The sequence below is a fragment of the Zalophus californianus genome, chromosome 6 (genome assembly GCF_009762305.2).
Source record: "Zalophus californianus isolate mZalCal1 chromosome 6, mZalCal1.pri.v2, whole genome shotgun sequence".
NCBI classification, from domain to species: domain Eukaryota; kingdom Metazoa; phylum Chordata; class Mammalia; order Carnivora; family Otariidae; genus Zalophus; species Zalophus californianus.
Genome location: NC_045600.1, coordinates 10,807,888 through 10,832,393, shown reverse-complemented (window position 1 = coordinate 10,832,393; position 24,506 = coordinate 10,807,888). Strand labels below are relative to the sequence as shown.

The following is a 24,506-nucleotide window of genomic DNA, read 5'->3' as shown; positions in this document are numbered from 1 at the left end:
TATTATGCTAAGTGGTTGGCACAGGGACTTAATATTCACAATATTCAACACTGCGAGTTGGTTGGTATGATTATCCCTATTTTACAGATGAGGAAACGGGGGTTAAGTAGAGGTAGAGCCAAAGTCTTGATCCAGAACTGTTTGATTTCAGAGCTTGGACTCAGCTCTGACTTACACTCTTGGAGGATTTCCTTTGTGGTGGTGTATTAGTCAGTTTGCTAGGGCTGCCATCACAGAGCCCCACAAGCTAGGTGGCATAAACAACAGGAATTAATTTTCTCACTGTCCTGGAGGCCAGAAGTCCAAGACCAAGGTGTCGGCAGGTTTGGTTGCTCCTGAGGCCTGTCTCCTTGACCTGCAGATGGCCACCTTCTCCTTGCCCTCACATGGCCTTTTCTCTGTGTACACAGATCCCTGGTGTCTCTCCTGTATCCTCATGTCCTCTTCTTATAAGGGCACCAGTCACACTGGATTAGAGCCTACTCTAAGGGTCTTAATTTTGACTTAATCACCACTTTAAAGGCCTTAGCTTTTGACATTAAGCCTTCAACATATGATTTTGGGGGTGGAGGCCACAACGCAGTCCCTAACAGAGGGCTTCTGTTTTCTTAAGAGTGTAAGGAAAATAGTGGGTGTGGGGGAGTTAGAAGAAGGAGCTTACTAGAGAAATGTAGTCTGGGGGTCAGTTGAGCTTGGAGATCGTTTGCTTATATCTCAATTATCTGAGCTTCTGAAGCAATATTCAGGTATATTGTTGAGTAAAGAATAAGGCCTCTGTGCTGCAGTGAGGCTGCTGGTTGCTCACATGAGCTTAGCAACCAGCCAAATGGCCATTTTGTGTGTGTGTGTGTGTGTGTGTGTGTGTGTGTGTGTGTGTGTGTACAAAGTTGAAAGGTAAATGAGTTCTATTCACATCCTCAGCACAATTACAAATTAGTGTATGTCAGGGACCTTTCTGGATGTTCTCCAATAGTTGAAAACATGAAAGTTAAAGAAATCTACCTAAGATTTTGTTGCATTCGCCAATGTAAAAATTAGCTTGAGCATTTTTCCAACTGGTTCTAGAAGTTTTCTTTCATGATTACTCATCATGATCTTTTTTCTTCTTTCTCTCTTCCCTGTTTCCATCTTCACTCGTCAGTTATTTATTGGCCATCTAGATATCTGGCATAGGAATAAAAAAAGTCAGCAATCTAGTGTGGGAGACAGAAATGTATATAGGCAGAACCCCCTCTCCCCCCCAGCGATAAGGGGTATTATCAAAGTGATAATTCATTTGTTCATTTATCCTGCAAATATATCAAGTACCTACCAAGTGCCAGGCAGTGTGTTAGGCTTGGGATAGAGACAGGAGTCAGATATAGTTTCCGCCTTCAAGAAACTGACAACCTGGTATAGCAAACAAACAGGTAAGTAAATAAGACAATGCAATGTGACATTTGTGAAATATTAAGAGGTCTCAAAGTAGGAAGTGATTCTTATCTCTGCTCTCCCTTGCATGTTTGGATACCTGTTGAAAGGAGCCACTGCTGCATTTTAACAAAAGGAACTTTAAAAAGAACATTCATTTCACACACAGTTTTGAATGCTTGTCGTTGTTGTGTCGTGACAGTTTTGTACCTCTTGAATTATGAGCAAGCATTGAGTTTGGGATCTATGGCTTTTTTCTTCACATGAGTTTATTGTCCACAGCCTGTACCATCGACACCTTTTTTAGGTGGTGGAATGATTAATGGTATTCCTGAAATACTTGACAGAAATCTGCTGAATATTAAAGCTGGAGGAAAGTCATAGTAACAAAGCATTACTGTGATGGTGGGTGAGCAGAAAGCCTATGCTGCTTAGCGCAGATCTCAAATATCTGGGACTTGGAACTATGTATTTTAATATGGGGGTTCCCTGTAATATGATTTTTAAAAAGGTGGTGAACAGCACTGAGATAAAAAACACTGAGAAGAAAATGGGTTTTTATAAATTATGTAATTGAAACAGTTTCAAGTATCACTTCTTTTTACCTTATCTCAGGAAAAAAGTTATTTACAACCAAATACTTTTGGGGTTCGTTGAGACAATGGATATAAACTTGTTGCTTTCTTCAGAGGTGATGTGCTATACAAACTTAAGGTATTATTATCTGGAATCTAGACTTATTTTTGTGGGGAAGTGCTAACCATATTATGGAAATAGTGCAGGTAGTAGGAGGGAGAAAAGGCAGATTTGATCAATGGTATATGTGGGATATAGAATCAATGATTAACTAGTAACAGCTGGGAATTGAGTTGCTTTGATATCAAGCAGCGAACACCCACTATCTGCATATTGACTTCATCTGAGAGTCGTATTCTAGAGTATGTCACAGTGGAAAGAGCACAGGATGGGGGCGAGGGGTATAATTTCTGACCTAGCTCTGCCATTGACAACCTGTGTGCCTCATTTTCCCCATCTTTAAAATGAAATGGTTTTGGGAAAAGGCCCCTAAGTTCCCTCTAGTTCTGATATTTCATCATTCTGTGATTCTACGTCCCACACCTGTCAAAAGCATGTGACTTTTCTTAAGTTGCTTACGCCAGCATTTCAGTTAGAATGCATCCAGGAGCTTGTTTCCATGGGCTGTTGGGAACAGCAAGATCTTGCTTCTCCAGGACTTGATATGTCTTCTGTTAACTGCTGACAGTGAGCCATACCACCTAAAAGGCTCCCTTGGTAGCCGTAAAGATTGAAAGGACAAAATGGACAGTGTTGAGAGCTCTGTGGAAGAGGAGACCTGAGAGACGGTGATCATCATGGCCCCTTGGGATTTGCAAAGAGGAATGACTAGAACTGGGCCATTCACTGCAGCCAGGTCAAAGGTCAGGTCAGGAATGTGGACAATGCTGGTGACTCCAGGTAGGTCTAGGAGGGTAAACAAGCCCATTTAGTCCCTCCTGAATCTTGAAGATCTGAGCAGCCATGCTCAGAAAAGCTATTAGGAAGTCTCCTAATTTATGAAACTCTTGGAAGAAAAATGTGACATGCATTTTTTATATTTTTATTACCACCCAATCATTATATTCTTATTTAATGCTCACCAAGTTACTCTCCTCTTAACATATTCTCACAGTTCAAACATTCATTAAACACGTTACATGCTTTTATGATCACTGATTGAGTTAAAAATCTGGTTTTGACTGATGCCATTGTGCAAGAGATTCTCTATATTTTAGGATTTTTGGAGTGTTGTTGAAAGACCTTTGAGTTTCCACCTTCAGTTTTAGTTCAGCAATCTTAAATATAATTCTCTGGTGGCAGAGATTTATATCTATTATTATTTTGCTAATAATAAGCTAGCTGGGGGGTGATTATAAAATGATTTGGAGTACTGCCTTTCTTAGTGATAAAAAAAGTAATAGATAATTTGTGAATAGGATATTAAGCCAGATAACTCAAAAAGTTTTGTGTGCTTAATACAATGATAAGAAATTAAAGTTCTTTTAAATGGTTTCTATCATGGAATTCCAGTAAAAATTTAACATATTTTCCATAAAATATTAATTAAATTCCTGTATCTAATCATTAAAAAAAAATCAACAAACTGTGTACCTAATACATATTACAAGATGATTTTCCTTTCTTTTTTTTTTTTTGTTTTGTTTTGTTTTGCTTTTATCTAGTTGCTTCCAAGATCCGGTACTTACAGGAATATCATAACCGGGTTCTTCACAACATTTATCCTGTACCTTCAGGGACAGATATTGCAAACACCCTGAAATACTTTTCTCAGACCTTGTTAAGGTAAGCTTTAAAATATCCTCTACTTCGAAAGAATTATTAGGTAGTACTGCTGAATTGATTGGGACCTAAACTTTTATCGAACTCAAAGTTTTGAAGGGCCTTCTGTTTTCTTGTGCTCTGCCAGAAGAGTCTGGACTCAGGTTCTCTGGGTGTATATAGCAGATCAGATCACAGGCCTAACTGGAAAAAAAAACATTGGTTTCATGGCTACAGTCTGCTTTCCCTCATTTTACATCCTCTCAAGAGATTTGTACAGTGATAAAAGGTTCATGTCATGCACTAACGTAGAGTGGGGTGGGAAGGAGAATTTATGTTGCTAAAATTAAGAATAGGAGACAGTCTTCAAGAAAATCAGAATTAAGTAGCGTTTTAGGTTCATCTGTAGTATTGTAGTATTTCCTATTTCTTGAAGTACGATCTATGGGAATAACCATCTGTGCCACTTCAAGTGTTCAACATGCTTGACAATTGATGTGGACACTCTGTGTGGGACAAGGATAGGAAAACACATCCTGGCCGCTTTGACTGTGACACAGAGATGGGAGGCAACTATCTCCTTCACAGTTCTCATTAGGAATAACAAGTGGATGGAGGGGAGCCACTCAGGTGTTTGGGAAATCACAGCGAAGAAGGGAGGGGAGCACTTCCCTTTCCATTAAATTCTAAGGCTCGATCTCTCCATTAGTGACCATGATCTTCGCGCTCCAGATCTGATTTTTGGAAACACAAAAATTGACTTGCTTCTGTTTCTTTTAGCAACATTTTTGTGAGATAGGGATTCAGGACAGAACACCAGTGGGGAATGAGGGGCATGGCCCTGGTGGTCCTGGAGGTCCCAGCGGACTGAGGCTCAGCCTTGGGCTTTGCAGAAAGAAGCTTCATACCATCAAGTCAGCTACTGATCTTCTGCAGCCCTGCTCTTTGTTCTTCTTCTTCTTTGGAATACCTTATATTCTTTAGAACCCTTGGTGTTCCTGTTCTCTTTCAAAGGGATTCTGTTTATCAGATTCATGGATTTCATACTTGCCCACTAAGTCGAGGACCTTGTTAGGGACGATTTCCCTTCTTTTCAAATTGCAGGGGAAAGCATTTGTTCAGTTTTCATAGTGATAATCTGCTTAAGTATATACACCAAGCGTCTGACTCTGCTCTTTTGAATTCTCCTTTTTGTCATTGAGGTCAGGGTTCTCAATGGCAGGTGCTTTCTTTTATCACAAATTCTGGGAGTTTGCAAAGTGAGAGCCATTTTTTAGTAGGAAGCAAAGTCTGACTTCACTTTGCAAAGAAATTGAGGTTCCCATTGGCACTTTGAAGCCTACTGCTTAAGTCTTTGTCATTGTGTCAGAAGGTTGGGAAATTTGGGATACTGAAGTCATGTTTGCAGGACATGAAGTTTCCATTTTCTTGAGTGATGGATCATTAGGATATGATCATGGGTGATAACATTTTAATGGTAACACTGATGTTAAGGTAGTTTGTTCAAGTAGCTGTTGGAGAAGATTCTATGCAATTGAGCCGAGTCTATTTTCAAAGGGAGACCGCATCAGCAGCTACTCCTAATGGTAATAGTAACAAAATAGCTGCCATTATCATCATTGTCATAGCCATAGTGTGTGATAATACCAGTAATTATAGGTGTTAAGCACTGTTCTAAGTGCTTTACATGTCATCTCATATAATCCTTTATAATAATTCTATGAAATGAGTGTAGTCTTACGCCCACTTTACAAATAACGAAACTAAAGCATAGAGTGGTTTAATAAACTGCTCAAAGGTACATATCTAGTAAGTGTTGGAACCAGCATTGGACCCTGGTGGTCCTCATCCACAGAACACACACTCAATAATTACACGACACTGCCTCTCCCTAGTACTACTAGTTATCATGGTTTAGAGACACTTCTCTTCATAAAAACTTGGGTTTGGCCTTTGGGAATACCAGCATCCATTCTGAGTCCATAGCCTAGTTTCGGCTGTCCTTGAGATTGAGGGAGGAAAGGAAGTGCTTCCTGCAAAGACTTGCCAACTTTTTGGAAGTTAAACTGAGCTATACTTGAAGTGATGTGGACAGTATTTCAATTCCCAGATGTTTTAGCTCTTTCTCTCACTTAGCAATTTGTTGTGGATAGCAGCAGGTCAGAGCAGAGTTGACAGCCTATAGGACACACTCACATGTAGTGGGAGGAAGAGTGAAAACCCTAAGCAGGGTAACTTGTCATGGGTTGGACTTTAGTACCTATAGGTTCAACTCTTGGGCTGAACCCAATGCAGTTTCTTTCTTCTCTTTGCCTACCTCAGCATTAACAACAACAACAACAACAACAACAACAACAACAAAAAGCAACTCAAAACTCTTTCGTTTCTTTTGCTTACTGGAAATAATAGAACTTAAAACTCTTGTCCCACATATTGGACCAAGTTATGATAGACTACCTTCACTGGTGGTATATATATCCATACCAGTCATATTTATATTTCTTCATTTTATTTACATTATTAGTTCAAGACAAATGAGATGGTTTGGGTATTTGGTGTAGTAAGATTTTCTACTCACTAACAAGATGGTTCCCTTTGCATTTTTGACGATTTTTACATTCGGAAACACTTCTAGCCTTCAGAATCCAGATTCTTGGAAAGAAACACGAAGAAAGAATTAGAGATGAATTCTCACAGAGTAACTCTGTCTTTCTGTTTGGATAGTCTCAGGGAAGTCAGAATTATTATTATTTTGATTAAAATCTGCAACCCGAAGTACCAGCTGCTTCATTTGAGTCAGGATTGCATTTTTAGAGTAATAGTCCTGTGGTTTTCATGCATGGCACGTAACTCTCACTGATTTCAATAGAGTTTTGTACATATTCCCAAAGGCAGAGATTAGCCTAGGTGTTTAACTTCAATTAATTTAATGCACAGGAGAGGAGAGATTATGTTACCATAATTGATTGTGTCAGCATTGAATAGTCCACATATGTCCACTTAGCTCTTAATTAGACTCATATTAAAGTTCATGGGGTTTAGTTAGGAGAAGGTAAGTCCTGTGCTTTATTCATCTTACTAGCAGAGTTTGGTCCTCAGAAGAGGATCAACAAATGTTTGTTGAACTGAGTTGACTTTGGTCCAAATTTCGTCCATTGTAGCTATCCCTCTAGAGCATTTACTTCACCTACCAGTGACCTGGCCTACAGGGTAAAATTCTGTCTGAGTGCTGAGTTGTACTCATGTTCATTTAGCAGGGACCTAAGTATGGGAACAGACACACACTTTACACACAACTTCAGAGTTTAGTTTTTTGTTTGCTTTTATTATTAGAAGGACCTATGAAGATCGTCTGCTTTAATCCCCCCTCACTACAGAGGAGTCTGTCCATTTTACATTGGAAACATTCTGGGGCCATATTTAAAATCTAAGGTTTTTTTTAAGGATCTTGTCTCTTACCTGGCAGAATATTTGAAGGTTTCCAGTCTTTCTATGTCATACGGTCTTTTGGAATTCCTTCCCCCAGATCTCTCTGCTGCTGCCATTCAAGCTGCTAGCACATAAAATCTTTTTAAAAATCATTAAGTTTGGGGAAAGCTACTTGCCGCTAACTCTTTAGAAAATGTTTCATATGTTTTGAAAAGGGATTCTGGTCTCAGTTCAAAAAATCTTATTGAATGTAATTTTTAATTGCTTAGGAAGAAAACATAGACCTTCCAATTATTGATTTGAGGTCCACAGAGTAGCTTTAGAGCATAGCATGGTCAAGTAAATTTTGCTGACGGTAGAGAGATTCAACTCAAATGTCAAAATTCATAATCTTATAGAAAGTTTATTTGATATATTAATTTTCTGTGCTATAAATACCTCAGGGCAACTTCTCATCTTTCTCCATACCCACAGGGGTCTTCTTCTCTTGGTTCCTCTTGATGTTGGAAGTAAATGTTTGATATAAAGAGGATCTCAGGAGGGAAAAGGAAAGATGAAAAGTTGGTTGCTGGGTCAAACTCTTCTGAGCAGGGCATTCTTCATATTCTTTTTGGTTGGGTGTACAGACCTCTGGGGAAGAACTTTAGTTGGGGTAGATGGTTTTATCATTCCCAAGTTAGACAGTTTGGTTGGGGAAATAAGTTTTTTTTTTTCTGAATAAACTTCACAAAACATCATAAAATCACAATGCATTGTACATTAATTCATGAGCCCTTCTTTAGTTTTTCCACAAATGAAAACATTTCCTTACATTGAAACATGAATGGTAATTTAAAACTGGTTTCATGGATAACTCATCTTCAGCCATTTTTTTCTCAACTTCACCTACTTATTAAATCTAGAGCAGTGAGAGAAGTTTTACTGTTTCAATGCTGACATTCTCCCTCCCTGCATGTATGAACTTGTGCTGCTATCATTTGGGAACCCCACGTATACAGGAAGGGAAAAATACCAAAACAGAGTCTCTGAAGTTTATTTGACGAGTGTCTGTTAAATTATATCAAACTTTGGAACAATACTAAAGTATACTTGAAAAAAAAATAATGTGCTATATTTCCCCCACCAAGGAAAAATCTGATGACAGAACTGTACTTAATTTAAAGGACAGCATTAATATATGATATATAGCTGATTTTATTCTTTAAGGCAAATGTTGTTTTTCTGTATCACTTCTATAAGATCCGCATCTGGTAATTTTGAAATGATGCTGGTAGTAGGCTAACTTAGGGCTGAAGTTCGGGAAGTAATATTTCTGACTTACATCTGTTGTGATTCTAAAGGAATTTTCAGTGGGATAGAATCCTATAGGATTAAAACAGATTTTTGGTGACTGGGCTTATCAAGAATATAACATTTAAAGGTGGTACTTTTAGGAGTAATCAAGTTATATGAGGAAAGTATAAAGTCTGATGGAAAATCTGATGGTACTGGAATGTTGATATTATCCCATTGTAAATTATAAGCTTACTTTAAGTTAAATACATCACACACAAAAAAAGGTAAATTTAATCCCTTTAAAAGTTAAAAAAATTACACTAAATCTTAAGTTATTTCTTGCTAAGAAGTATTACATAACTATTCTGAAATTATCTTTATTATTATTAATTGTTTTTCCCTGGACATTGGGTAACAGAAGACAAAGGAAATCGAGGTAAATTAGGCACATGGAAAATAAAAAGCATGTAGTCATTTTTCTTACAGTTGTAACATATTTTGCACTAAGAGTAAATAGAAATAAATGTAAATTTGAAATAGCAAGCATGCTTGACACTAACCAGTTCTTCACACTACTGTGAAATGGTAAATGTAATACCATTAACTAAGAACTTAGTGATGTTTGATGGACAGAGTTAAATGTAAAACGAGGTTATTTTTATGTAATGAAACATTTATAAATTGTTATCTATTTTGATTAACATATAAGTGTACTATATAAAAGCACTTTGTAAGTGCAGCAGATACTATCATTATAATGTATAGCTATTGTCTTTAATGATAAATAGTATAACTTAACTTAAAAAACCTAAACATCTGGCCAAAGCAGTCATTTCTTCTATTTTTAAATGAACAACTCTTCTGCTTTATTGCTTTTACTAAAAGGTTTTCATTTAAAAAGGAAGGCTAAAAGAAAGCCAGTTTATTTCTAGAGTTTATTTTTATTCCCATTAAACTTTTTTTTAACTTTCTAAATTATCTTTCCTTTAGTGTTTAGTGAGTTTTGTTGAATAATAACGTAAGTAGCAGCAGTAACATGAGATCTTATTGTATGATGTGCAGCTATATGACAGATACTGCTTGCCTAGTCTTTAGAATTTTGAAGGTAACTATTTAATAAACCACTGTTTGTATTCGTAGAATAAAATGTTTCCTCCCCAACATGCAAAATTTAAAAAAAACACACATAAATAACCATTATCATTAGTTCACAAACATATGCTACAGACCATCTACTATATATTATTTTATAGCTTTTCCAATGTAGTTTAGCTAACATTTTAGAAATATGTATTATTTCTAAATTCATATGCCTGTTTAAACTTCATTATCTCAAATGATACTGACAGAATGTCATGAAACAGTATCATAATATACATATAGACATTATTTTGATGCAATAAACATGTGATTTTTAAGACTTTCTTAATAAACACACATGTTTATTCTTTGCTAAAACATGTTTCTGCAAGTGCCATACCTATATTTTGCAGGTTTTTACTTACCCAATTAAGACAGTCTTGCTGAAAACTTCCTTTGCTTTGAAAGTTCGTCTTAATTAGTAATAGAAGCCCTAACTCATTAGATGAAGCCACTGGTTTTCCTTTGAGGAAACCTCTCCTTCACCAAATTGATAAACTGTAAAACATGGGTTTGGCACTGAAACATGCATTTTTATATTTTTGCTCCTTACTAACCAGATAACACATGAGATGCAATGCAACTTCCACAAAAGAAACCTTGCGTTATTGGTTATCTCTGTGAGCATGAAGCTATGTGCCCCATATTCGATTTGTAGACACTGCTGGCGTAGCGATTGCATCTTATGTGGGATATATCTGGAGTTTTATTATTTGTTTTAGAGTGTCATTTCAATGTAATGTGCTGTTCTTTGTGTCTTTGTTGTCTCTTTTTTTTCCTTGTCCCCCCAACAGCATTTTGTCCCGCACAGGGAAGAAGGAAAACCAAGATGCCTCCAATTTGACAGTGCCCATGACCATGTGTCTTTTTCCTGTGCCATTCCCACTCACCCCATCTCTAAGACCGCAGGTCAGTTCCATCAACCCTACTGTTACTCGCTCCCTCCTTTACAGCGTCCTGCGAGATGCTCCCTCTGAACGTGGCCTGCAAAGTCGTGATGCTCACTTGTCAGACTACCCTTCTTTGGACTATCAGGCCTCTACGTGACTTTGGTGACTCTCCTGGATCTAGTTCCTTTACTACAGCATGGCCAACACGGTGAGCATTTAATCAGAACCTTTGAGAATGTCCATGTATGTTTATGGATGCTGGAGACTTGCTATTGGAATAAATTGCTTGAAAGGTCTTTGTGTGGCTAAAGCCTTTCTTACACAGAAACTTAATTATGGTGTTTCCCATCCTGTCATTTCGTTGTTGTTGTTGTTCTTTTATGGCCAGAGGGATGTTATCCAGGTGGGCCTACATTTGGGGGGAATGGGCTGGAGAGAGGAGTCAGGCTCTGACAGAAATTGACCTCTTCTCTCCTGATCTGCTTGTCATGGAGAGTCTTGAAATTATGACCTGTGGGCTAAGATTTAGAAACTTGCCCCCCGCCCACCAAGAAATGTAAGAAGTAGAGTCCGAAGAGCAGGTCAAATCCACTGACAAATTCTATGATTTATGGCGTGGGGCAAATCACAGAATCTCCCTGGGACTTACTTTTCCTGTCTTTTAAACCCAGGATGTTCGATAAGGAGAAATCTCTAAGAATTCTTCCAAATTTCACTAACCATCAATAGTTATTACAAAACATTGGCCATTGGTAGAGTGTGTAGTGATGCTCTAAGCTGTATATGGTATCTACTATACAGTATTAGGGTGTTTCTATTAAGAGCATGCTTCTTTTCTTAATGCTTTCCCTTTTTACAGTGTGTTTTAGTCAATTTCATTATCTTACTTGCTTACCAGATTCTTCTAACCCATAAAAAGGAGTGCAATAATATAATAATATCTCTTGCTTAACTATTCAGTATTATATTTTTGAGAATCACATGGAAAACCCATGCAATAAGAGAAGGGATTTTTGCAGAGAATGAATGTTTAAAACATCAGTTGTTTTAACTTTAAAGCACTGATAATTTGGTCTCTGGAAATATAATAACCAAAGATTCACTGTATAGAAAAATTGGAATTTGGGAAGCGGGTGGGTCATGGCGGTTATTTTACCTTTGAGTTGGGGCTGACTCTTCTAAGAGAATACTTAGTGCTTTATTTAGTAAGATGTGTTCCTAATGAAAAAATTAAAAAAAAATCTACTTCCATAAAAATGATGAAATAATGAATATTGAATTTGTTTCTTCTTATATTTACAGTTCTGTAATTGTAGTGAATATTAAAAAATGGAGATTTGTAAATTTGCCTGTTGTATCATTTTGTAGCCGTTTAAGCCTGGTCACTTTTACTGGGATCCCATTCCCACTCAGAACTTAAAGGAGACGACTCTTTGAATATAAGACTGGCATAGCCTACCGTGGTGGTGCTGATGGTGGGCTCGTCAGTACCTTTCCTTTGTGACAATCAGTCCTGAGGTTACTGTAGACTTGCCAGGTCCTGGGATGAGCCACTGTGTGAGAGCCCCTGGATTAAGATAAAAGTATTCGGTTTGGTAACTCACAACCCATTTAACTGCGATTAATATGTTAAATTATGACGATTTCAGGGGGCGTGATTTATATATTTGCTTTTTAAAAAAATTTTATTTTATTATGTTAATCGCCATACATTACATCATTAGTTTTTGATGTAGTATTCCACGATTCATTGTTTGCGTATAACACCCAGTGCTCCATTCAATACGTGCCTTTTTTAATACGCATCACCAGGCTGACCCATCCTCCCACCTCCCTCCCCTCTAGAACCCTCAGTTTGTTTCTCAGAGTCCATAGTCTCTCATGGTTCATCTCCCCCTCCGATTTCCCCCTCTTCATTTTTCCCTTCCTACTATCTTCTTTTTTTTAACATAAAATATTTGTATATTTGCTTTTATTCCCACAACTATGTTGTGACTTTACTCTTCACTCTTATCTATACACTGTGTTCTTGTTCTGCATAACAGAGCTTAGAAGAGAGGAAAAACATCATTAGACTACTCCTTAGGGGTTAAAAAGCAGTATAGCAGTGTTTCTCGACCAAGTCAGAATCCCTGAGGGAGATTGAGATTTTCAGTGAGCTCTCTGGGTGATTCTTTTGTATCCTGACTTTGAGAACCACTGCCCTAGGGCTGGAGGCTGTGTCCTCGGGGGTGGGGTGGTGGTGTGGTGGTGGGGGGGTGGGGGGAATGTGGGGCACTGGCGAGGGCTGCATTCTTGTCACAGTTCAGGTACCACCTGTCAGGTGATCTTGGGCAATCACTTTCCTTCTCCGGGCCTTGGTTTCTTCATTTGAAAAATATTCCAGGTTGGCTCTCAGGCCCCTTTCAGCACTAATGTCCTGTAATGAGACTGCAGTGCGGCCGGGGTGTCTTTGATGCACAGCCTCAGTTCATTCTTAGTAAAACACCTGTGAAGTTTACGTCTCATCACCTTGAGCCCAAGGTTGACTGACCCTCACTCGCCAGGGTGCCCTGTGGCCTCATCCTCTCTGTTGTCAGTCGATGTGCTTGTTGAGATGGCATATTAATTCTAATCAGAAATAACATCCGGCATCAGAATTGCACGAAGAAGGTAAAGCTGCTGCAAAAACAACAAATCTAGTAATTTTCTTTTAGAATGGATAAGAAGGTGATCAAAGTCTTCATTGTCAAGTCTTGACTGATTACCCATCTACTGGGAGGTCCAGAAATATCAAACGATATATTCAGTATAATGGGATTTGGTATACATGCATTCTAAAGCTAACTAGTTATGCTTTTTTTTTTTTTTTTGGTGAATGTCCTCTATGTTTACTCCTTGTGCAGGTAATAACAGTAACATTATTCATGTTAATAATAACGGCTAATATTTGTGAAGCACACATTATGTGCTGTGTTAAAACACTCTATATTAATCTCATTTAAGCCTCCTAACAGTCCTTCTAGAAGTGAGGTAGGTACTGTTCTTATCCCCCTTTAAAAGTGTTGGTGGGAAGATTATCATTAGGTGGCACATCCTTCCATGATAATTCGTAACAAAATGCACAGGGTCACGGAGCGTCATTTACAGCTTCCTTTCGGCTGCTCTGCTGGAAGACACACGTTACCCCATTGCCCAAGACTCCAGATGTAGGAAGATTGTGTTTTGGTTGATGGAGCAGAGATAGCCTGGTTTCATTTCCAGTCTTGCCCTTGACTTTCATAAACTTCCAGTGGGAAAAAATTTAATGGCTTTTTGCCACAGTTATCTTGTGTAAAATGTAATGGAGGTAAGAACGCTAGAGGATATTTCAGGATTCATGATCACATGGAAAGTGCCTTTAGTTTTTGAAAGCCAGGAATAATATGAATACCAAGTATTACTGAAGATTGATAAAGGGGTGAGGTAAAGCTCATGAAATAGGTATTTATCTTTCTTAATGCAGTCATCCATCAGCCATTTATTGAATAAACCCTGTGTATGTACTTTACAGAACATTATGTTTCAGAGGTCTTAATAGGAAGGGAGCAATAGCTGGTTATAATTTAAGCCAGTTCGTAAGATCTTAAAATGTAGAATTAACATATTTTGTTAAGTGGCAAAATATTCAGTGACTGATTACTCATTTTTGTTTTGTAGATCTTGGACAGTCGATATTTTATACAACTACATGTTTGCTACCCTTTCTCAATGATGATATTCTGAGTACTTTGCCCTACACGATGATATCAACATTAGCTACCTTTCCTCCATTTCTGCACAAGGATATTATTGAATATCTTAGCACATCTTTTCTACCAATGGCTATATGTAAGTTCAATCTTACCTAATACTAGATTCTTTTAATGCATTGTACGAATGGAAATTGCTTTTGCTGTTTTAGGCTGTAGATTTTCAAGATTATAATGGAATCACTTGCTGGTATCCAGGTGCTATGATTTAAATTGTCATTTCAGCATGATTATTATGGTGAGAATCAAAGAAATGAATGATGATTATACCTTGGAATTGTTTTATTTGCATAATTTGGTCTTATAGAAGAGGAAGAAAACATATCAAGGCACAGTCTCTATTACCTACATCGAAATTATGGTATTTTTTGTTACTTAAGAAAAAAAGGTGGAGAGAGTGTTGCCTCAAGTATAGAAATTCTCATCTTTTGCATCTGAAGGCAGAAAAGTGTGATAGGAAGAGGAACAGACCGAGTGAGGATATACAGATCCCAGTTTCAGCTCTGCTCCATCCATAAATGAGCTGTGTGGTGTCAGGCATCTCACATGGGTGAGTGGAATGATGCCAGCATTAGCTTCCCCTCACAGGGATGTTGTGATGATGAAGTGAGTCAAAATGTATGAAAACACTTTGAAAGAAGCTAAGGCTTGTGACCCATGTACTAGGGTTTTGTTATAAATGTTGAGCTGATTTGAATTATATTTCACTTTTATAGACTTAAGTCTTATAGGCTTTCTGGACATGAGCAAAGAGAAAAAACAGGTTGGGTCGTGGTCTTTGTGACCAAAATCCTTCTAAAGTATTTTTTAAAGAAATCGATTATGAATCCCTCTATGTTTCAGTGGGTAACCCGAAAAGATGGTGGATTTAGGAGTCAAACAGATCTAGATTCACATCAACAGCTCTGCTACCAAACCAGCTGTGTGGCCCTAGGCAAGTTACCCAACAGTTCTGTTTCTTCCCTGTAAAATGAGAAGAATAATCCTAGCTGCCTGGGTGGTTGGGATACCTGAGCTGATTCACCCGGAGCACAGTGCCAGGTGTTGACCAAGTGTTAGTTTACATCTCTCCTTCCCTCAGCTCTTGTTTCCTTTAAATAACTTTATTGGTCACATTCCATTCCTAATGATCATTTCTCACCATTTTAATGTTATGTCCTTCTGATCTTATTTAAGTTGTTGCTTGTTGCTTGGAATAATAATTGGTAAACATATGTACCTTTAAGCTCCATTACTTGCTTTATAGTTAAGCTTAATTTTAGCTCTGGAATTGTAATTTTCATGTCTTTTCAGCAAAGAGTCTGACTGCTACCTAAATTATATAGCAATTCAAAAGAATTAGCAGACTGATTATATGGTTCAAGTAATAGAATATTTGATCATTCTCTCTTTTTTTTGTTCTGTGTAACCTGACAAGCACTTTGTTTATGGATACGGATCTCAGAATTGTATAGTTGTGTTTGCTGTTAAATTTAGGCATAGGAATCCTTGTTTTTATTTATTTATTCATTCATTCATTTATTTTAAATTATGTTAGTCACCATACAGTACATCATTAGTTTTTGATGTAGAGTTCCATGATTCATTAAAGAATTACGTGTGAGGTGCATCTTTGTCATCATAAATCTAATTCACTGTACCCTCCTTCTTAGGAATAAGTTAATAGTTTAGGGAGAGGCGTTGAATATATCAGGCCCCTGCAGTTATGCCTCACACTGATCAAGCATTGTGATCGCTGGTTAGTTGTTTCTTCATTCTTTTTTTTTTTTTTTAGTATTTTTTATTTATTTTTGACAGAAAGAGACAAAGTGAGAGAGGAAACACAGGCGGGGGGAGTGGGAAAGGGAGAAGCAGGCTTCCCGCTGAGCAGGGAGCCTGATGCTGGACTTGATCCCAGGACCCTGAGATCATGACCTGAGCTGAAGGCAGATGCTTAACGACTGAGCCACGTAGGCGTCCCTGTTTCTTCATCCTTAATCCTCATCAATTTCTACTTAATTAGAAGCACAGACCCCCAAAACATGCCTTATAGTCACATTAGAATCCTTATTACATCTGTGTGAATTTTAATACTTAATTAGTAGAGTTACTTGGTGCTCATTTAAATTATGAACAAGCTGTTTATGTCTCTGGGACTCCATTGTTTTGTCAGCTGTAAAGGAGGGGTTTGGAAAACATGTTCCATCTTGAAGATTATTTCTGGCTTAATAATTCTAGGTGAAAAAACATCAGTCTTATTTTATGTAAGAGGCACATACCTTCCTCTAACCCAGTTGTTGATCCAGTTCATTTATCTCGTCGCTCTGGTTTCAGTTTCTTTTTTTTAAGATTTTATTTATTTGAGAGAGAGAGAGAGAGAGAGAGAGAGAGTACGAGGGGGGGAGGGTCAGAGGGAGAAGCAGACTCGCCCCCCCACCCCGAGACCACCCTCCCCCCGAATGTGGGACTTGATCCCGGGACTCCAGGATCATGACCTGAGCCGGAGGCAGTCGCTTAACCAACTGAGCCACCCAGGCGCCCTGGTTTCAGTTTCTTACTCCCGACTTCCGCTTCTTGTTACCATGCCCGTGGGTTGGGGAGTAGCCAGTTTTTGTCACCTTTAAATCTCTGAAAGTAAATGGTAGTAATACCCTTTAAAGGCACATTCTATTAAACGATTCAGGTGTTTCTCTTGTATTTGTTTTTTTGCAAAGACACAGATCCAAAGAGAGAGGGGAGTGGGTTCCAGATTAATCACGTGAAAACGAACAGACGTGAGAATGTGTCTGTTGCCTGCATCCATGTTGTTTCTGTCTTTGGAAGTTGCTTCAGTGTCTAGAAATTCTGACCCAAATGAGAGAGAGGGGAGCATTTAACTTCTTCCAGGATGTTTTTATTTCAGGACTGAGAGGTTAGGATGAAGGAGGTTGCTTTTTCCAAGTACTTGACAAAAGTCGTCAAGACAAGAAGGCTTTTCTCTCCTTGGTGTGGTGTTTGCAAGGTGAAATGTAAAATGTGGACAGTTTTTAAATGTTTGTATCATTAAGAATCTAGAATATGAAGCTCTGAGCTCTGAAGTGGATCAAATGAAGCATCCCAGCTCTGTCAGTGTAAGGGCTCTCTGCATGTTTATCACTTAGACCTTTCCCGTCATTGTTGTCAATAAACCAAGGGGCGCCTGGATGGCTCAGTTGGTTAAGCAACTGCCTTCGGCTCAGGTCATCATCCTGGAATCCCAGGATTGAGCCCCACATCGAGCCCCACATTGGGCTCCCTGCTCAGCAGGGAGTCTGCTTCTCCCTCTGACCCTCCCCCTTCTTGAGTTCTCTCTCTCATTCTCTCTCTCTCTCAAATAAATAAATAAAAAATCTTTAAAAAAAAATAAAAAATAAACCGAGTACCGTGCCTTTATTTTAAATAACTCCTTTTGAGGTGTTGCAGAGAAAACTGCAATTTATTATCAAAATTTCCTTTGACATAACCTTTGCTTTTTAACTCCTTCCATAAATAAGATACACTTCTTTGTATTCCAAGTGTGTGCAGTAGGCTTTGTTTATTAAAAAAAAACATATATGAAAGAATTACTAAGAATTGAAAAAATCATTAGTATTTCACCATGGAAACCTTTTTTTTCCAATAGGGGATTTGTGATTTGTGGACCAAATTAAAATATGGATGTTGGGCAGATGATAGGGATGTTGGCAGAGAAGAGAAAAGCAGATCCCAAATTAACATTAATTGATGTAGGCTATATTATTTCAGTGATATCAATGAGCAATGATATCAGTAAAAGACCCTTCTAGTGCATCTTGGTAGCCCAGACTGTGCAGTCTCATGCAACTTAAATTTCCTCAAAAAGTCATTTGCCCTTAGGAAAAATAAATGTTCATTCAGATCTTTGCATTGGACTTCAAAGCAATCCTGTGGTTTAATTGAATATCTGGTTCTAGACCATTGGCCCTGGATCATTTTTGTTCTACTACTACTACTATAGAGGATGCGTGTGATGTTTCTATGATCCTCCAAAAACTAATAAATATATAGGAAAAAAGACAGAACCCAACACAACCTATTGATGACATTTTAATAGTCTTCTATATATGAAACCTGTTTTATTAGATAATGATCCTTTTTATAAAGTAGGTCTTATTATGCTGTAAGAACTTTGTTGTTTGTATTGGTGAAAATGTTTTGGAATAGAAATAGAAGAGCTGAATTTTAGTCCTTTGATTCTTGGCAGATCTCTTAACCTCATCAAACTTCAGTTTCTTTAGCTGTGGAATTGTGAATAATCATGATCTCCCCTGCCTACACCCCATGTTTGTTGTGAAGACCATGAGATAACATACAGGAATGGCCTTTGGATATTGTATCACGTTAGACAAATGTGTAACAGACCAAACCCGTAGACATATGACAGACATGTCAAATCTCATTGCGACTAATTCCAATATTCTGCTCATACTCACATGTTGTCCTGAAGTTTTATTGTCTTAAATATTGCTGGAGAAAAGGGGCCAGCCTCTGGGGCTTGGGATTTTTTTCCCCCTAGAGTTTGTTGTATAATAAACAAAAATGGCTATAATAGGCTTTGATCTCATAGAATCTGACAGAACCTCTGCATTTTCTTTTAAACTAATCTTTTCACCCATCATGGGTCTCGAACTTATAACCCCGAGATCAAGAGTTGCATGCTCTGCCAACTGAGCCAGCCAGGTGCCCCCACCTCTGCGTTGTTGATGGGCAATCTTATCTCTGTGATTTTCATTTATTTAGCAGTCTGCACATCTTTTAATGCTGCACTGACTTTCGGGTCATGGTGTCTCAGTCTTCCCATTATGTTGAACTGATATGCCCTTCTGAAGGCACAGGTATCTTGTACTCAAACCCTTTCTCAAATACCTCTGCTTACACAAACAAAACACTTGCTAATGTGGGCAGTGCAATCTGGCAAAGCACAGGAAATGGTTTTGTTGTATGGCACCAGAAAGTGTTTCTTCTTTCCAGATGACTCTTATACCTTTACCCCTTACAAAAGTATAAGGCTAGTAGGGTTTATTTAAATATATTCCAATTCAGACTACTCCTTACTGCCATCTCTCACCCAGACCTGTCTAGTAGTTTCTGAACTGGTCTCCCTGCTTCTACTCTTAGCAACCCTACAGTTGTTTTCCACCCAACAGCCAGAGCTAAGCTCCGAACACGTAAACCAGACCACGTCACTTCCTACATCACATTCCGTCACTCTGACCAATCAAATTCAGCGTCCTTCCTTAGCCCACAAGGCCCTCTGTGCTCTGGCTACTGCTGCGACTTTGTTACTTCATTACTGCCCCGTCAGTGTTCACTCCGTGCAGTCTGCATTGGCCATTCTGCAATTCCGTAAAGACACGAGGATTTTCCTCTGTCTCAGGAGGCCTTCTCCCAAATGGTCCTATCATTCTTCCTCACTCTCTTTAGGTCTCAGCTCAAATGTCTTATCTTTTGAGATGCCCTTCCCTACCCTCAAACTGAAACAGAACCTTCCATCACTTTCCACCTATCCCTTTGCCCTGCTTTGTATTTCTTCACGGTTGTTTGCCTGTTCCTCTAGAATGGCATTGTCTGTAGAAATTTCCGCAACGATGGAAATGTTTTATAAATTTCTGTGCTAATACACTAGCCACACAGGGCACCTGAGCACTTGAAATGTATCTAATGAGACTGAAGAACTGACTTTGTAATTTAATTGAAGTTTAATTCACTTAAATTTAAATAGCTACATGTGGCTAGTGGCTACCATATTGGATGGCATAGCTTGAGCATTTAAGCTCCATAAGGACAACGGCTTGCCTGTCTTGTTTATGGCTGTCTCTAGAGACAATGCCTGGTACGTAGGAGGTATGGAAAAAATATTGAATTTTTAAGTGAATTTTGAACATTGCCTGTGAAGTCAAGTGACTTGGGCTGTAGTTCTAATAATTAAGTTGGTGCTCTCATGCAAATAGTCTGATTCCTTTTTATAAAATGGCTTTCCCCATATATTTATTTATTTAAGCTTTATTTATTTATTTATTTGAGAGAGAGACAGTACAAGCGGTGGCAGCGTGGGGGGAAGGGAGAGGGAGAGAGAGAGAGAATCTTAAGCAGCTCCACACCCAGCATGGAGCCTGACACGGGCTGGATCTCACAACCGTGAGATCATGACCTGAGTGAAATCAAGAGTTGGACATGTAATCGACTGAGTCACCCAGGCACCCCTACTTATTTATTTCTTTTGGTGAGAATCATATAAGAGCTATACATGATAGTACAATAGGAACTATAAAATGCAGGAACAGATTAAGGAATTGTTATTGCTCATAGAGGAAAGGGATGCTGATAATGGTTATTCTGGTGGTGCCAGGAGAATCAAGAAATAGGTCTTAAAACTTGTAATTATATTTCCTGAGCACAATATTAAGTGTAAAATTTTCTTATTTTGATTAATTCTCTTCTTCCTTCCATTGTATGTAGCTTTGGCTTTATATACCCTCATGGGGACAAGCTGCACATCTGTTTACATCATGCATGCCTTTTTACCAAGATTCAATAAATCATGTGTGCCTGTGCATGTTTATTAATTAGAATTGCAGTGATTTTATTCAGTCTGTTAGAAGGCTAAGCAACTGCAAGGCACTGTCTGTTTATAGAGGTGCTGGAGCCAGTTTCCTAGGGCTTGAGCCAGGGGAATGCTTTTGGCTTTGTGGTTGACCACACTTGAGGGAGAGCATGGATTTGTAGGGGTAAAAGAGACAGCCAAAGGTCACTGAGCCATTTGGGCTCTTCTCCAAATAGACCTCACCTAAATCATTGAGACATTTTGGGCATTTCTCCCATTTTTAAAGGCCTCCAGGCACAGGGATTCTCAGGCTCCCTTTATAGTTTTTATTTTTTTTTTTTAGAAACGTTTGTTATTAAAAAGTTTCAGATGAATTTCAACAAAGGTAAAAACCCTTGTCCCAAGAGGATCATATATATGTATATGTATATAATTATTTAAATATATGTAATTATTTTTCCTCCAGTATGTCAGAGATAAGAGTTTCCTTCCCCAACCCCCACACCCCCTTAAACAAAGGGCAAAGGGCCACGCAGTTCTCCCTCCCACACCTGGATACCTTTCTTATTTCCCCTCTGGTGATGCTCCTGCCACCAGGCTCAGGGCCCACCTGCGTCAACACCACTTGATGTGGGGTGCCTGGGTGGCTCAGTTGGTTAAGTGACTGCCTTTGGCTCAGTTCATGATCCCAGGGTCCTGGGATGGAGCCTCATGGGGCTCTCGGCTCAGCAGGGAGGCAGCCTGCTTCTCCCTCTGCTGCTCCCCCTGCTTCTGCTTTCTTTCTCTCTCTGTGTCAAATAAATTAAAAAAACAAAACAAAATAAAAAAAAACCCAACCACTTGATGTGCTTATTAAAGCTTTTCTGCTTCCAAACTGACAGAGTTAGATTCTAGATATGAGCCCTAAAGCTGAATTTGAACAAGCTCCCTGGCTAAAGTCTGAGAACAACTGCATCTTGTTCTTTAGGATTTGACTCAAAGTTCTCTTTACTTGATTAATCACACTTGATTGACCAACTTTACCATCTAAGAGCATTGACCTGATCTGCATATCTTTGTATAATTATTAATACTCATTTATATTGCACAGCCAAACTAGTTTATCTACCCGACTCTCGCCTGCTTGGTGGGGTAGAAGCAGCCCAGCTGCAAGTGATTAATAAAAGCAAATTCAGGGAAATGGAACCTGAATAAAACTAATGATACCTCTGTTTTAGTTTTTTGCTTGCTTATTTCTGTTGTGGCGCTCAAAGTCTTTCATGCGAAGAAAAGAATAGAATCATGTTAAATTTTCTGTGTTTTCCCTCTTATTATATGACAAATCTTATATTCATGTTTTAATGGTTCTTTCATACATGTGTTTTATTATAAGTTGCCTTATTCTTTATGGATGGAGGTGAGATATTATTTCCATGTACTGCACTTTAATGTAAAATAAAATAAAATAAAGCAGATTTGTGGGTCATCTGCTTTTTTGTTGTTGCCCACATTAAGTGGTTTTCTCCATTGTGTGTAGGACATTGAGAGTTGGCTAATGGAGGGTGTCATACTCACGGGACACCATTCTGTTCATGCTTTCTTGACAATTTGTCACACAAGCCTAACTATAAGAAGAGGTTTCTCCTACTTCTGCAATTATCCCTGAGAAAAGGAATTCATTTTATATTTGAGTAATTTTAAAGCTTCTCCCATGTGGACCCTCTCTCAATTACTGGTTAGAATAATAAAGTACTCTTTGGAGACAACAACTTTCTGGAGTATGATCTTGAATGACCTCCATCGGTGTTAGTTTTGAATGCTACTTGGAGTTACCTGATATGCCACTAAAAAGGAGAGAGAAAGAAATATAATATAGTGTTGGATGTCATTGTAAACAAGCCACTTAAGGATGTCTTAAAAGCAGGATGTAAGTGGTTATCATGTGGAGACCATGGATACACAGCTGTAAGATGAGTTTGGAAGAAACCAGCTTGCTTTGTAACTGAATACTTGTGGCACAGGATAAAATGTTCAGTGACAGTGTTATTCACAGATTCAAAAAGTGCTTTCTTTCAAACAACTCAGTTGGATATGGAGATGGTAAGCTCTGGAAAGCTAAAAAAGTTATTCTCATGGTGATGGAGATGCTGCTGATGACTTACATGTGAAGGTTTGAATAAAACTGTTTCATGATCTGTGAGAGTTGAAAATAATTTTTAAGTTAATATATAATTTTTTATAATAACGTGATTTGAAATTTCTATGTGTGACTGAATTAATAAGGTCCCCATTATAAGCAGACTATTATTTCATCTGCCTTTCTAAAAGTTAACACATTCAAGTTAGGTTCAAAATAAATACACCTTTTATTTTTACGTTTTTTTAAATTTAATTTAATTTTATTATGTTATTTATGTTAGTCATCATACAGTCATCATTAGTTTTTGATGTAGTGTTCCATGATTCATTGCGTATTTTTACTTTTATTGGGATAACCTTCGACATTCCTTTAGGGCACGTGGAAGATTTTGTTTTTCCTTTCTTTTCCACCTAGGTATAAACATCTTGGGAGCAGAGATCACATCTAAGTACATCTCTGATAAAGCCGTTACATCACCTCTGGCACTGTTTCTGCTTCTTGTAGATTCTCACAAAATGTTTGCCATTGATGATGACAGTTGCGGCATTTCTATGCTAGGCCAGATTTTTGTGGTTTTATTTGTGCAAAACAGCCATTGAATTGGTTGAGACTTTTTTTTAAAAAAGTATCTTCCCAGCTCTCACACTATGTGCAAAATAAGCATTATATATATAGATTAATTGTATCTAATGAAATAATGTTTTGTTTCAGTGGGTTCTTCAAGGAGAGAAGGCGTTCCTGCCCACGTTAATCTGTCTGCATCATCCATGCTAATGATTGCAATGCAATACACATCCAACCCAGGTCAGTGGAAATTCGAGTGGCTTGATTAATTTCAAAAACAATTATTAAAGAAGATATGAAGTGAGTAGGCTAGAAATTCTCATGTGAGAAGACCTCCTCTTGGTGGATAGACCAAAGGAGATGTGTTACAAGACAGACTTTTGAGTTGAAATAACGTCCCCTTGTCTTTGTTATTAGCAGTAATCTTACTGGCTAGTGATATTTTTAGAATGTTTGGGGACATAATTTTAGGACATTGATTAGAAATTGAGTACAAGTGTATAGGAATAAGTTAAATTAGAACTATAAAAATCACTGGGATTCTAATGATTAAAGATAACCACTGTTAATATTTTGTGAATTTGCTACTCTAATGTCACACAGGTATCCTTGAGCATAATTTTTTTTACTATTTTTCTGATTATTTCCTTAGAATAAATTCATAAAAGAGGGATTAATGAATTAAGGGACTTGAAAAAATTTTAGTAGTGTCACTAATTATATATGAGAGTACATTGTAACCTGTCATCAAGTACTGTAAAATTTATATTCTGTTAGACAGACAAAAAATAATATATTGTTTTGACTTGTATTTCTTCAATAAGTAGTGATTTGGACAGGTTTCATTTCCGTTCATCAGTATAATTACATAGGAACTTTGGGAAACTGACCTAAAAAGGGGTTGACTGTTGGCATCACATGCTAAGATGTGAACTCAGTTTTAATTTTCATTTATTGTTGATTTGGAAAGTGAACAAATTTGGTGGCACTGTTTTCAGCCTTCTACTTAATTA

The 24,506-nt window shown here is 38.0% G+C and overlaps 2 protein-coding genes across 4 annotated transcripts in view; both read left to right on the top strand.

Moving 5' to 3' along the window:
• The first annotated feature begins 2,648 nt into the window (after window positions 1-2,648).
• On the top strand, window positions 2,649-10,683 carry LOC118357113 (protein unc-79 homolog). Of its 2 annotated transcripts, none has more exons than XM_035728285.1 (3): window positions 2,649-2,886; window positions 3,651-3,771; window positions 10,545-10,683. In XM_035728285.1, exons 1-3 carry the CDS (start codon window positions 2,784-2,786, stop codon window positions 10,636-10,638), a joined length of 318 nt encoding a protein of 105 aa, XP_035584178.1. In that variant the 5' UTR covers window positions 2,649-2,783; the 3' UTR covers window positions 10,639-10,683. The 2 variants fall into 2 exon arrangements, with proteins under 2 accessions (XP_035584178.1, XP_035584177.1); XM_035728284.1 differs by having other exon boundaries at window positions 10,386-10,683.
• Window positions 10,684-14,159: 3,476 nt separating this feature from the next.
• Window positions 14,160-24,506, top strand: part of UNC79 (unc-79 homolog, NALCN channel complex subunit) — a 194,234-nt gene continuing 183,887 nt past the window's right edge. For both annotated transcript variants that reach the window (XM_035728283.1, XM_035728282.1), the window contains exons 1-2: window positions 14,160-14,330; window positions 23,641-23,733. In XM_035728283.1, coding sequence (XP_035584176.1) covers window positions 14,243-14,330; window positions 23,641-23,733 — 181 coding nt within the window. In that variant the 5' untranslated portion in view covers window positions 14,160-14,242. The remainder of the gene's footprint in view (window positions 14,331-23,640; window positions 23,734-24,506) is intronic.

Coding starts and splice junctions, on each gene's coding strand:
- LOC118357113 (XM_035728284.1), top strand. CDS start 2,784: ATGGCCCCTTGGGATTTGCAAAGAGGAATGACTAGAACTGGGCCATTC. Junction 2,887..3,650: donor GACAATGCTGGTGACTCCAG/GTAGGTCTAGGA, acceptor GCTTTTATCTAG/TTGCTTCCAAGATCCGGTAC. Junction 3,772..10,385: donor TTTTCTCAGACCTTGTTAAG/GTAAGCTTTAAA, acceptor TCCCCCCAACAG/CATTTTGTCCCGCACAGGGA.